The following is a 14,410-nucleotide window of genomic DNA, read 5'->3' on the forward strand; positions in this document are numbered from 1 at the left end:
ACAAATTTGGGAGACTCGGTCAAAGAATCTTTGGGCAGGTGTGTGAGGGCAACAAGTTTAAAATGCTGCCTTCTACTTTTAAAAGACGCCCTCTTACCTCCGACCCAACCTCCAGCCACCATGCTGTACCAGGGTGACCACTAATCATCCCTTCCATAGAATGTTGGATGATTGATGATTTTAGAGGCTGAATACTAACTCCAGGCTGAATCAGGAGTGCTGATCTGCGGGAGGATCAGTACTGAGGGAGTGCCACACCTGTCAACACATCATATTTTGGATGAATTGTTCAAACTGAAACTCTGTCTGCCCCTTAATAGATCCTGCAACGTGTCACCCCCCCCGTGTCCCGGCCAGTGTTTAGCACTGTGTATGAGAACCCCACCACCTGGAGGCCCAACTCCAAGTCACTCGCCACCCTGACTTGGAAATATATCGGCCGTTCCTTCCCTGTCGCTGGGGCAACATACTGGAACTCCCTCCCTAACAGCACTGTGGGTGTACCTACATCACATGGACTGCAGCGGTTCAAGAAGGCAGCTGACCACCACCATCTCGAGAGCAATTAGGGATGCTGGCCTACCCAGCAATAGCCACATACTGAGAATTAAATGTTAAAACTAGTCTGTCCGAGTCACATCTATTACACTATTTGATTTCCATTGACATACATGGATTTGGATTTGTTTATTGTCACATGTACCGAGGTACAGTGAAAAGTATTTTTCTGCGAGCAGCTCAAACAGATCATTTAGTACATGAAAATAAAATAGCAAAAAATATATAATAGGGCAACACAAGGTCCACAATGCAAATTCATAGACTCCGGCATAATAATAGGCGTCAATGAAGTTACTGTGAAAAGCCCCTAGTTGCCACATTCCGGCACCTGTTCGGGGAGGCCGGTATGGGAATTGAACCCGCGCTGCTGGTCTTGTTCTGCATTACTAGCCAGCTCTTCAGCCCACTGTGCTAAACCAGCCTGGCATCAGGTGAAGCATACAGGGTGTAGTATTAATCTGGTCAGTCCATAAGAGGGTCGTTTAGGAGTTTGGTAACAGTGGGGAAGAAGCTGTTTTTGAGTCTGTTCCTGCGTGTTCTCAGACTTTTGTATCTCCTGCCCGATGGAAGAAGTTGGAAGAGTGAGTAAGCCGGGTGGGAGGGATCCTTGACTATGCTGCCCGCTTTCCCCAGGCACGGGAGATGTAGATGGAGTCAATGGATGGGAGGCCGGTTCATGTGATGGACTTGGCTGTTTTCACGACTCTCTGAGGTTTCTTGCGGGCCTGGGCCGAGCAGTTGCCATACCAGGCTGTGATGCAGCCCGATAGGATGCTTTCTATGGTGCATCTGTAAAAGTTGGTAAGGGTTAATGTGGACATGCCAAATTTCCTTCGTTTCCTGAGGAAGTACAGGCGCTGTTGTGCTCTCTTAGTGGTAGCGTCGACGTGGGTGGACCAGGACTAGTCAAACTGGGAGGTTTTCGAGTGGAATACCCTAACCAGCAGCTGGGTTATGTCGTTAGCCATTCAGTTGAAACTCCCCAAATTATGTGGCTCTCAGGAGATAATGAGATGTCCACGTAATTAATCTTGCTTTGGATTCACAGGTAGAAAGCTTGTGTGCTAACTTATTAATTAGGGTTTGAGTAAACTGGAATGTGGGACTATGTCCACTCATAAACCCACAATTGAGCTGTTCCTTCCATTGGGAAATAAGTGCCGCATAACTATTGATTCCAGATATTTTCACGTCATTCGTCATCCTGAATACTGAAATACACTGTTCCAAATTTTCCTTATGAAGGGTGGTTACGTGTCTGTCCTCATCCTGCGAGTGGCCAGAATCATTTGAAATGAGAGTTGAACAGTTTTAAGTTTGATTTACATTAACTTACATTGGCCTGTGTACAATTGTTTCTCCAGCATTGATCTGTCTGTACAGTAATGACTTCTATCTTCCTAGGGCCATCCCGGTTTGATGGGTCCAATGGGTGAACCAGGGCTTGTGGGTTATCCGGTAAGTCGATATCAATCAGGGTTAATAACACGCGCCATTTACCTTGCCGAAATACCCTTGGGTTTATTTCAGTTAGAATGTTTAACCCAGTTCCCCTCGGGAGGAGTGTAACAAAGATCCCAGAAGGAAGAAACAATTTGGACCAGTATTTGTATTTCCCTGTTTTACTGATGTTGCATTTCAGCTATACTAGATCAGTTCAGGCCAATATTCACATTTTCCCACCGTACTGTTTTGTGTTCCTTCTGGGATTCACCAGAATGATGCCGGGGGGTGGGGGTTGGAGCGGGGGAGGGGGCTGGCTACCATCCAGTTTTACCAGCATGTTCTAATATACCATCGAACAGCACGGTAGCACAGTGGTTAGCACTGTTCCTTCACAGCTTCAGGGTCCCAGGTTCGATTCCCGGCTTGGGTCACTGTCTGTGCGGAGTCTGCACGTTCTCCCTGTGTCTGCGTGGGTTTCCTCCGGGTGCTCCGGTTTCCTCCCACAAGTCCCAAAAGACGTGCTGTTAGGTGAATTGGACATTCTGAATTCCCCCTCGGTGTACCCGAACAGGCGCCAGAATGTGGCAACTAGGGGCTTTTCACACTAACTTCATTGCAGTGTTAATGTAAGCCTACTTGTGACACTAATAAAGATTATTATTATCTGGCTTATGGGATTTGAACTATAAAGTACAGTAAAAAATGCTATTGTGCACAGGAATAACCCCCCCCCCCCCCCCCCCCCCCCCCCTTGCCTGGTGCGTCTTTGGAGGAACTGTCTCTGTACATTTAAACAAATCCTTTACTCATTAAAACTCTACTCCTTCCCTGCTCTGGGTCACTGTCCGTGTGGAGTTTGAACATTCTCCCCGTGTTTGTGTGGGTTTCGCCCACACAACCTAAAGTAGGTGGATTGGCCACGCAAAATTGCCCCTTAATTGGAAAAAATGAATTGGGTACTCTAAATTCATTTTTAAAAACTCTATTCCTGTCATTGAGGGTCAAAACTGCGAACCTTCACTATTGTGCTCCTCACACACACAAGGGGTGGGGTTTTTGCAGAATCTGGCAAAGTGCCAGGCTCAGACAGAAACCTGGCCTGTGGCTCTCCAGTCGCACAGGTCAACTTTCCCTCCAGATCGTGAACCCCTTTGGAGAAAACAGGTTTACCCTGGCGGGAGGGGGACTGATCGAGTCGGCACCCAGCTCCACATAGATCGGGGCGCCATCTTTAAAGGGTGCCCTGATCAGCACTGAGCCCAAACAGCCCCCACCTCGGAGGGATCTCGGCCCCCATCACCCCTAACCTGCCAACAATCATTGCCGGCAACCTCCTGCCCTCCCACCATCATCACGGACGTAGCGCCGGCAAATCCCCCCCCTCCCCCTCAGCACCCACCCTCAGTGACTATCCTATCCCCCTCCCCACCCCCCACCCCCATCACACATAAATGAAACCTCCCCCCCCATGGGACTCCCACTAGTGTTGGCCAACCTGACAGTGCCAGGGCACTGCACAGGCATGTTCCTCTCCCCTCTCCCCCCCCACCCCCCGTTGGGAGTGGGTGGGGGGGGGGGGGGGGGGGTATATTTACCTCTGCGTTCTCGGAGGGATTCCCTTAACTGATTCCCGTTTGGCCAACCCTATTATAAATCACGTCGGCGAGGTGTGAGTTTTATGTGATGGGAGAGTCCTCAATAATATTTAAATGCTTTCAAATCTATTTAAATCCGTTTCGCGCCTCTCGAGGGCATGGACCTCAAGGCGGTGCAGGCGAGGGGCAGGGGAAATCTGGGAAACGCATTCTCTCCAGGGAGAATTGCATCTTCCAATCTGTTGGTATTTCCCACCCGCATCGCCAATCCCACGGAGGGCAAGTGCAGCCTCCAAATCGTCACCAAGGGCCTCCTAATTCACAGAATAGTACAGCTTGTTGCAGATTCTATCCTCGAGTAGAGGAACAGAAAGGAATTCCGTTCAGGCAAGGGGAATAGACTAGGTAGAAATCTCTTTCAGTGAGCCCGAGTAGACTAGATGGGCCAATTGGCCTCCTTTGGTCCCATAAAAGGACGGCACAGTAGCACAGTGGTTAGCACTGTTCCTTCACAGCTCCAGGGTCCCAGGTTCGATTCCCGGCTTGGGTCACTGTCTGCGCGGAGTCTGCACGTTCGCCCCGTGTCTGCGTGGGTTTCCTCCGGGTGCTCCGGTTTCCTCCCACAGTCTAAAGATGTGCAGGTTAGGTGGATGATAAATTGCCTTTAGTGTCCAAAAAGGTAAGGTGGGGTTACAGGGACAGGGTGGAGGCGTGGGCTTAAGTAGAGTTCTCTTTCCAGCTGTCGGTGCAGACTCCACTGTAAATTATATTCTATGAAAACCTCTGTGATTCGGTAGTTATTGAAGAGCATGAATGATTTAGATGGAGCAAATAAATGGGAACAGTTTTTGATGGTTCAGTGATGGGTAACCAGGGGGCACCGATTCAAAGCAAGAGAAGAGAGGCAACAATAATTTTGGATAACAACTAATCGTTCGGATTCACAACGCACCCTGTGGATACAGATTCAATAACAGCCTGCACAGGTTAACTGGATAAATACTTGATGAAGATAAATTTGCAGGGATCCGGGGAAATGGGACTAACTGGATTGCTGTTCGAAGGGGTCAGCACGGTCTCAATGGGCTGATTGGCCGCCTGTGTTATGAGATTCGATGTTTCTTTAGGTTTAGGGATTATTGTCCAAAAACAGAAGGCAGGATTTTCCAGGCCTGTACGTGGCTGGGATATTCTGATCCCAATGGAAGTCAATGGATTTTTGGTTCCTTCTCCAAATTTACCGCCTTGCCCCTGAATTTGCAACCTTCCCCCCCCCCGGGGCAGCACGGTGGCGCAGTGGTTCAATCTTAAATGATGAAAGTGTGTCCTCTATTTCGAGTCCGCCCCTCCGCTCCCCCCACTTGGGGAAACGCCCTCCTGGTATCCACCCTGTCAAGTTCCCTCAGGATCTTCTGTATTTCAATAAGATCATCTCTCATTCTTCTAAACTCCAACAGCGATGGGCCCACTTTGTTCAACTCTTTCTTCATGAGATAAGCCGCTCGCCCCTGGAATGAATCGAGTGAAGCTTCTCAGCACTGCTTCTAATTCAGTGATATATGTTATCAATGAAGGAGACCAAAACTGGACGCAGAATTCCAGATGTGGGCTCACCAAGGTCCTGTACAGCTGTGGTAAATCTTCCCTACTTTTATATTCCATTCCCATTGCATTAAACACCAAATTTCCATTTGCCTTGCTAACCCCTTGCTGTATCTGCAGACAACCATTTTGTGATTCATGCCCCAGGACGCCCAGATCCCTCTGTACCTCCTGCAATCTCTCTCCCTTTGAATAACATCCTGTCAAAGTGGAGAAGTTCACACATTCCCAGATTATACTCCATCTACCAAGTCTTTGCCCATCACCTTACCCCATCTATAGCCCTTTGCAGACTCTCCTCTTGGCAACTTACTTTCCTGTTTATCTTGGTGTCATTGGCAAAGTTAGTTTTCATACATTCAGCCCCTTCACCCAAGTCATTGGTGTAGATTTAAAATAGTTGGGGCCCCAGCAGTGAAATGATTAATGAATTTAAATGTCCCCCTCTGCCAGGGTGGGATTTGAATTTATGTTTCAGAACATAACATAATAGCCTGGGTCTCGGGGTTACTAATCCAGTAACATTACACTACACTCCACTTCCTGATTATTCACCTATTTCCCCTTTATTTTTGCTGTTATCATATTTGATCCATGGATGTTTAATGGACATGTGTCTTTAAGTCAAGGAGCAGAGAGAATGAGGCATTCAAGAATTTGCAACACAATAGGCAGTGCTGCTAGTTTTGGACAACAAGACCCAGACTTTATGGCACCCGAGAGATGGGGTGGGTCTTGGTTTGATTGATTTGCTGGTGGCCAATGAATTGGCCTAAAGGTCGTATTCTGCCCGGTAACAGGTGGTGATTGGATCCTGCCTGAGTGGGTTGATTTCCAGGGACCTAGGGAAAGCAGAGTTGAGACCTGGGCACACAGAGAAAAGGACCAGCTCTCTCTCCCTCATGCTTTCTCCAGAAAGGCTGTGAGTTTCTGTATTTCTGAAACCGCAGAGACTTGAATGAGTCCTTCGTGAAAACCATTACAGGCTGCAAACAGACACCTGGATCTGAAATCTTACATTGAAGGAAGGTCTGGTTAAAGACAGCTTTCTGAAACAAAGACTCTTTCTCCTTTTACTTATTATTTTCACCCCTCTCCTCCCCTCTGTGTTTGTCTGTCTTGTGTGTGTGTGTGTGTGTGTAGAGGGTGGGGGTAATGTTAATGTGGGGAATTAGATAATAGTTAACCAGTTGTGCTTGCTGCATATTTCATTATAGTTTTTGTTATAAATAAAAAATGCTTACATTTACAAACCTGGTGACTGTAATTATTGGATAGCCAAGGGTCAAAGACTTTGGGTGCTTTTCTCAGAATTATTGTGTTGTGAATCCAGGTCAAGTGGAGCTGGATTTTCCCACGCACTAGCCCAGGGTGTTGTAACAGTACTCTCTCCCCGCATACTTAACCCGATCTCCTTTTTTATCCGTAACTATGTAAGTTCCACATTCTTAAGAACGCGTCCAACTCCCCTTTGAAATTATTTACGGAATCAACTACCGGCATCTTTTCAAGGAGAGTGTTCCCAATTCCATTAACTGCCTGAGTGAAAACAAAATCACCATTCTTCCCTCTAGATTTTTTTCCCAATGATTTTAATTCTGAGACCTTTGGTAACTGACACACACGCCAATCGGAAAAAAAATTGTTGTTGCGTATTCTATTAAAGTCTCTCCTCATGTTGACCTCTGTTGGGTCACTCCTTAAATCTTCCCTGTTCCAAGGAAAACATCCCTACTTTTACCAACCTCTCCTCGTCACTGAAGGTGCTCATTCCTGGTAACACCCTGGTAAACCGTGCCTGTACCCTCTCTGGAGTGAACGGGGATTCACAACCAATTCCCTCCCACCTCCACCATGGGGTAATCAAGATTAGACTGGCCGATCATTGTACCTCCCCCCTGTAGGAGGCGACCACCCCCCTGTACCAGCTCAAACAGGTCCAGCTCTCGCCCAAAGGAATTCAGCGAGTCAGTTCAATGTTATTCTTCACCTTGTCCAGTCTCTGCCTTGAGTCATTTTGGATACTTGGGTTTTTTTTCGACCAGTTCGTAAGAATCCTCTTAAACTTATCGTGGCTGCTTAAAAATGGATTTTTGTTTTCAGGGTCACCAAGGGTCTCAAGGACCTCAAGGACCCCCAGGACCTAAGGGAGAAAAGGTAAATCTTAAGATTTTTTTGTCAGTTCAATGTTATTCTTCACCATATCAATCAGCAATGTTAGTACTGTGTTTGTTATTTTTGAAAGGATTTTGAGGATGTTGCCCTTCACAGTCGGGGTATTGAATATAAAAATTGGCAAGTCATGTTGCAGCTGTACAGGACCTTAGTTAGGCCTCATTTGGAATATTGTGTACAATTCTGGTCGCCACACTACGGGAAGGATGTGGATGATTTGGAGAGGGTACAGAAGCGGTTTATTAGGATGTTGCCTGGTATGGAGGGTATTAGCTATGAGGAGAGGGTGGATAAACACGGTCTGTTCTCACTGGAACAACAGAGGTTGCGAGGCGACCTGATAGAGGGCTACAAGATTATGAATGGCGTGGACAGAGTAGATAGTCAGATTCTCTTGCCTAGTGTAGGAGAGTCAAGTACTAGGGGACATAGGTTTAAAGTGCGTGGGTAAAAGTTGAGAACAGATGTACGAGGCAGGTTTTTTACACAGAGGGTGGTAAATATGTGAAACGCGCTACCTGGAGAGGGGGTGGGAACAGGTACGATAGCGGCATTTAAGGGGCATCTAGATAAATATATGAATAGGGTGGGAATGGAAGGATACGGACTCCGTAAGTGCAGACGGTTTTAGTTTAGGGAGGTACCATGGTCGGCACAGGATTGGAGGGCTGAAGGGCCTGTTCCTGTGCTGTGTTGTTCTTTGTTCTAGCCAAAATTAAGCTCAAAATAAAACTGCTGGGTAAAATACTCCAGCTTTGAGTTCCCAAAGTAGGGCAGCAATAACGTACATTTATATAGCACCTTTACCTGCAAAACATTCCAGGTTGCTTCACAGGAGTTGACATCAAATCTTGTCAGGGGATAGGAAGGCTGGTGGCTAAACGCTGGGTCAAACGGGTTGGTTTTGCGGAGAGCGTTAAAGGGGGGTTTAGAGAACTGGAGGGTTTTAGGCAGTAAATCCTCATGCTTAGCGCCCAAGCAGTTGAAGGTATAGCTGCCATTGGTAAGGGATAGATAATCACAAGAGGCCAGAATTGTGGGAGTGCAGATATCCCACAGAATAATTATTTGAGCATGCTCGCACTGTGCATTGTGAACAAACTGGGGTTATTAACAACTTACCCCAATGTTTGAAGTCAAGATAAGGGTAACAGAAATGTAAAGATGGTTTTTTAATTTAAGGAACACCAGTCTTCGGGCCTGCTATGAATTATTATTGCTCATTATTGATAGCAATCTATGTCCTTTTCTTTTCTCTAATAGGGTTACCCAGGAGATGACAGTGATATTATTGGACTCCCTGGGCCTCTAGGTGAACCAGTAGGTGATGCTTTTTATAGAAAATCATGTTAATATTTGAAAATTATGGTTCACCATTGTCTTCCAGCGTATGTTCCTTCACATTACCTGAATTCCGCTGGCGAAATTTCGTAGCATAGATTTGATTATTTGGACAAATGTTAGATGCAGTTTGTTCAACAGCAGCCATGAAATGAAACGAAAATCGCTTATTGTCACAAGTAGGCTTCAAATAAAGTTACCGTGAAAAGCCCCTAGTCGCCACATTCCGGCGCCTGTTCGGGGAGGCTGGTGCGGGAATTGAACCTGCGCTGCTGGCCTGCCTTGGTCTGCTTTCAAAGTCAGCGATTTAGCCCAGTGTGCTAAACCAGCCCCTAGTCATGTGTGAATTGTGACTCTCCATGTGATAGTTTCTCAGCCAGATGAGAAAGATGGTTCTCCCCAGAGAGGAGTATGGTGGAGGGCAGAATTTCATCCATGAGAATTTCATACTGAGTGGCCACGGTAAATCTCTCGCATACCCCTGGGTTGAGTCGTTCCAGACAAACTTGTAGAGGAAAAAGGAAAATATAACAAACAATTATAGAATCACAGCACATTACAGCACAGGAGGCGGCCATTCAGTTCATTGCACATGTGCCAGCCCTTTGAAAAAGCTGTCCAACTAATCCCCCACGTCCCTGCTCTTCCCCATCACCCTTCAATTCTACCCTCTTCACTTTTTATCCATTCCCTTTTGAAAGTTACTATTAAATCTGCTTCCACCGCACTTTCAGGCAACATATTCCAAATCATTATAACGCTCTCCTCATGTCCCCTTTTTGCCAATCTGAGCAAGTATTAAATTGACCTTGAAATCCTTTGTCTTCACTGGGATATTCTTTGCTTTAAACTATTTTGGCAATTTTTGAATTATTGATTGTAAATGAGAGTCGATAAATGCAAGCAAAGATTGATTGATTGATTTATTGATTGATTTATTGTCCCTGTACCGGAGTACAGTGAAAAGTACTTTTCTGCAGCCAAGGGAACGTACACAGTACTTACACAGTAGACAATAAGAATAATCGACAGAGTACATTGACAAATGGTACATCGACAAACAGTGATTGGTTACAGTGCGGAACAAGGGCCGAACAAGAGCAGCATAGGGCATCGTGAATAGTGTTCTTACAGGGAACAGATCAGTCCGAGGGGGAGTCGTTGAGGAGTCTTGTAGCTGTGGGGAAGAAGCTGTTCCTATGTCTGGAAGTGCGGGTCTTCAGATTTCTGTACCTTCTGCCTGATGGAAGGGTCTGGAAGAGTGCAAAGCCTGGGTGGGAGGGGTCTCTGATAATGCTGTCTGCCTTCCTGAGGCAGCGGGAGGTGTAGACAGAATCAATGTGGGGGTGGCAAGCTTGTGTGATGCGTTGGGCTGAGTTCACCACACTCTGCAGTTTCTTGTGACCTTGGACCGAGCAGTTGCCATACCAGGCTTTAATGCAGCCGGATAGGATGCTCTCTATGGCACATCTATAGACGTTTGTGAGAGTCGATGCAGAAGGCAAAAAATAATTTGCCATAAAGCTATCAACATGTCACATATTGTGCAAAGTAAGAGCAGGAAATGCTGGAAATACTGAGTAAATCTGGCAGCATCTAAGGAGAGACAAAATGTTAATGTTTCAGCTCAATGATGGTCGATTCAGTTCTGAAGCCAGTGATAGCAATATGTGTTCTGAATGTAACTCACATAAAGGAACATTGTGCTGTGGGCTATTTAGAGATGATTGTTGTGTTCTAAACAATTGGCAGCAATTCATTGCAAATAACTCTAAAGATAGCACTGACTCTTAATGTTAAACTCTTAATGTTCGTATGTTTTTTTTACTTAAGAGGATAGAGAAGCAGCAAACATGGAGGTTACCTGTCAAGCTAGCTTCATATAGACTTACTTCCCCAAGGAGCTATTCAAAAGCTTTGCCTGTTGGACAATCTTGTCACTCGACGACAGTTCATTATTTTACTTTGTAAATTAATTTTCCTCCAGTAGGTTGAGGGAACACATTCCTACAAATTTCTAGCACTTCCAGCCTTCTGCTAATGGGGAGAATGTTTAGATCAGTAATACCGGGTGGAGGAATAATGCAGCAGCTTGACTTTTACCTTCAGCAAGTTTATTCTATCTACAGCTCAGAAGAGTTACAAACTCCTTATGGATCCCCCAACCCCCAACCCAACCCCCATCTGTTCCAGCTGTGCCCATTGATGCTCTTTTGGAGGTTGAGCCAACGATCATCGCCTCTCCATAATAATGCAATTGCCCTAACAATGGTAATTCCAAAGGATGCTGCTACTGATGCATTGATAGATTCCTCACTTTCTCTTGAAAGCTTTAGAAACAAAAAGAAATTCAGGAACACATTTTTTCAATCCAAACAAATGAAATCAAATTCATGTGCGTCAACATTATAGATGCCACAGTCCCTTTCCCATATTTATATGTACACATAAATGCAAAGCAAATGTTAGTTTTCCATTCTGTTAGTATAACTCAAGATTCTTCCAACACATGTGGCAACTTCTTCAGGCAGACATTTATTTTCGTAAAACAGTCTGATAATTGGCGGCTTGTCAACCCACCATATCGTAGAAATCCCCCTTCTTTCTCACCATTCTTTTATGTCAGCTGGGTCTATTCTTAGCCTTTTTTAAGTGATTCTTTTTGTTGAATGGACATTGTCCCAAGGGATCGGTTATCAACATAGGACTCTCTGGGCAAACTTTTCTTGCATTGCCCCTTGTCCCTTTTGGGCAGCAAGGCAGCACAGTGTTAGCACTGTTGCTTCACAGCGCCAGGGTCCCAGCTTCGATTCCCGTCTTGGGTCATGTTCTCCCCGAGTCTGCACGTTCTCCCCGTGTCTGCGTGGGTTTCCTCCGGGTGCTCCGGTTTCTTCCCACAAGTCCTGAAAGACGTGCTTGTTGGGTGGATTTGACATTCTGAATTCTCCCTCCGTGTACCCGAACAGGCGCCGGAATGGGACAACTAGGGGCTTTTCACAGTAACTTCATTACAGTGTTAATATAAGCCTACTTGTGACAATAATAAAGATGATTATTATTGCACAACGTTTCTGTAAGTATATGTAAATCCCCATATCTAAGGCTTCAACCAACACCAGGGTTTCTGCAGTTAACGTCCTTTTCGTTACCTTTTTAATTTTTTTGGCTTTCCAAATCAGAGGGCAGCATTTCGCGTACATTCCTACCAAAAATATGATGAATCCAGCTGCACTCGAATATCCCCCTGGAAGATTGGCTTGTGAAACATTGCTAAAGATGACCAATCTCACACCACCTGGTTCACCTAGAGCTGGGAACTTGAGTGAACATTTCTCGGAGTTTAATTTCTCAGCGTTTTGTTGGCTCTCAAAGCTTCCTCGACCGTGGCCTGTTTCATCAAGGTACTCAGCTCCAACATGTCATAACTGGCGTCAGACCTAGACTGGGTGCAAAACCAGTTCAACTGTCCAGTTAAACTCCTCAGTTGACTGGTTTCTTCCTTGGATGCTGGCTCCTCCTTTTGAGGAGATCTCACCCTATTTATTTTGGTACGACTAACTATTCCCAGATAGGATCGCTGGTCCAATGCACTCCTGAATTTTTTTGCTTAATTTGCTTAACCCTATGTGTTAATGGCCCCTGCAGCCTGACTCCTAATCTTCAACTCTTTCCTGATTTCATCAATCACCATAAGGCCACGAGTAATAGGAGCAAGAGTAGGCCATTCAGCCCTTCAAGCCTACTCTGTCATTTAGTAAGATGATGGCTACCTTCCTGCCTTCTCCCCTTAACCCTTAATTCCCCCACTGATTAAAAACCTAAATAATGTTCAAGGACTCTGCCACCACAACTTCCAGGGCTAAAGAATTCCAGAGAATCACCACACTTTTGGAGAAGAAATTCTTCCTCAAATCCGTCTTATAGGAGCACTCCCTTATTCTGCGACTGCCCTCTGGTCTTACACTCCCCCATGAGTGGCAATGTCCTCCCAACATTCACCAAAACCCATTGTTCAGACTCCACAGAAAATCATAGAACATAGAACATTACAGCGCAGTACGGGCCCTTCGGCCCTCGATGTTGCGCCGACCTGTGAAACCATCTGAAGCCTATCTGACCTACACTATTCCATTTTCATCCATCTGTCTATCCAGTGACCACTTAAATGCCCTTAAAGTTGGCGAGTCTACTACTGTTGCAGGCAGGGTGTTCCACACCCCTACTACTCTCTGAGTGAAGAAACTGCCTCTGACATCTGTCCTATATCTACCACCCCTCAATTTAAAGCTATGTCCCCTCGTGTTGGTCATCGCCATCCGAGGAAAAAGACTCTCACTGTCCACCCTATCTAACCCTCTGACTATCTTATATGTCTCTATTAAGTCACCTCTCAGCCTTCTCCTCTCTAACGAAAACAACCTCAAGTCCCTGAGCCTTTCCTCGTAAGACCTTCCCTCCATACCAGGCAACATCCTAGTAAATCTCCTCTGAACCCTTTCCAAAGCTTCCACGTCCTTCTTATAAAGTGGTGACCAGAACTGCACGCAGTACTCCAGGAGCGGCCGCACCAGAGTTATGTGCAGCTGCAGCATGACCTTGTGGCTCCGAAACTCAATCCCCTACTGATAAAGGCTAGCACACCATATGCCTTCTTAACAGCCCTATTAACCTGGGTGGCAACTTTCAGGGATTTATGTACCTGGATGCCGAGATCTCTCTGTTCATCTACACTACCAAGAATCTTGCCATTAGCCCAGTACTCTGCATTCCTGTTACTCCTTCCAAAGTGAACCACCTCACACTTTTCCACATTAAACTCCATCTGCCACCTCTCAGCCCAGCTCTGCAGCTTATCTATGTCCCTCTGTATCCTATAACATCCTTCAGCACTATCCACAACTCCACCGACTTTCGTGTCATCTGCAAATTTACTAACCCATCCTTCTACACCCTCTTCCAGGTCATTTATAAAAATGACAAACAGCAGTGGCCCCAAAACAGATCCTTGCGGTACACCACTAGTAACTGAACACCAGGATGAACATTTGCCATCAACCACCACCCTGTGTCTTCTTTCAGCTAGCCAATTACTGATCCAAACCGCTAAATCACCTTCAATCCCATACTTCCTTATTTTCTGCAATAGCCTACCGTGGGGAACCTTATCAAACGCCTTACTGAAATCCATATACACCACATCAACCGCTTTACCCTCATCCACCTGTTTGGTCACCTTCTCAAAAAAGGGATTTTGACATTTTCCAAAATTGATAACACCTCCTCCTTTTGAACCTCAATTCCATCTAGCCTGGTCGACTGAACCTGAGTATTCTCCTCGACAACATTGTCTTTCTCCAGTGTAAACACTGATGAAAAATATCCATTTAACGCTTCCCCTATCTCCTCTGATTCCACACACAACTTTCCACTACTATCCTTGATTGGCCCTAATCTTACTCTAGTCATTCTTTTGTTCCTGATATACCTATAGAAAGCCTTAGGGTTTTCCTTGATCCTATCCGCCAACGACTTTTCGTGTCCTCTCCTCGCTCTTCTTAACTCTCCCTTTAGGTCCTTCCTGGCTAACTTGTAACTCTCAAGTGCACTAACTGAGCCTTCATGTCTCATCCTAACATAAGCCTTCTTCTTCCTCTTGACAAGTGCTTCAACTTCCTTAGTAAACCATGGTT

The 14,410-nt window shown here is 45.7% G+C and overlaps 1 protein-coding gene across 2 annotated transcripts in view; it reads left to right on the top strand.

The window, feature by feature from the left end:
* LOC119964316 (collagen alpha-1(XXIV) chain-like) overlaps positions 1 to 14,410 on the top strand; it is a 341,532-nt gene that overhangs the window by 254,594 nt on the left and 72,528 nt on the right. For both annotated transcript variants that reach the window (XM_038793605.1, XM_038793606.1), the window contains 3 exons: positions 1,966 to 2,019; positions 7,308 to 7,361; positions 8,643 to 8,699. In XM_038793605.1, coding sequence (XP_038649533.1) covers positions 1,966 to 2,019; positions 7,308 to 7,361; positions 8,643 to 8,699 — 165 coding nt within the window. The remainder of the gene's footprint in view (positions 1 to 1,965; positions 2,020 to 7,307; positions 7,362 to 8,642; positions 8,700 to 14,410) is intronic.

The sequence above is a fragment of the Scyliorhinus canicula genome, chromosome 4, assembly GCF_902713615.1.
Source record: "Scyliorhinus canicula chromosome 4, sScyCan1.1, whole genome shotgun sequence".
Classification (NCBI taxonomy): Eukaryota; Metazoa; Chordata; class Chondrichthyes; order Carcharhiniformes; family Scyliorhinidae; genus Scyliorhinus; species Scyliorhinus canicula.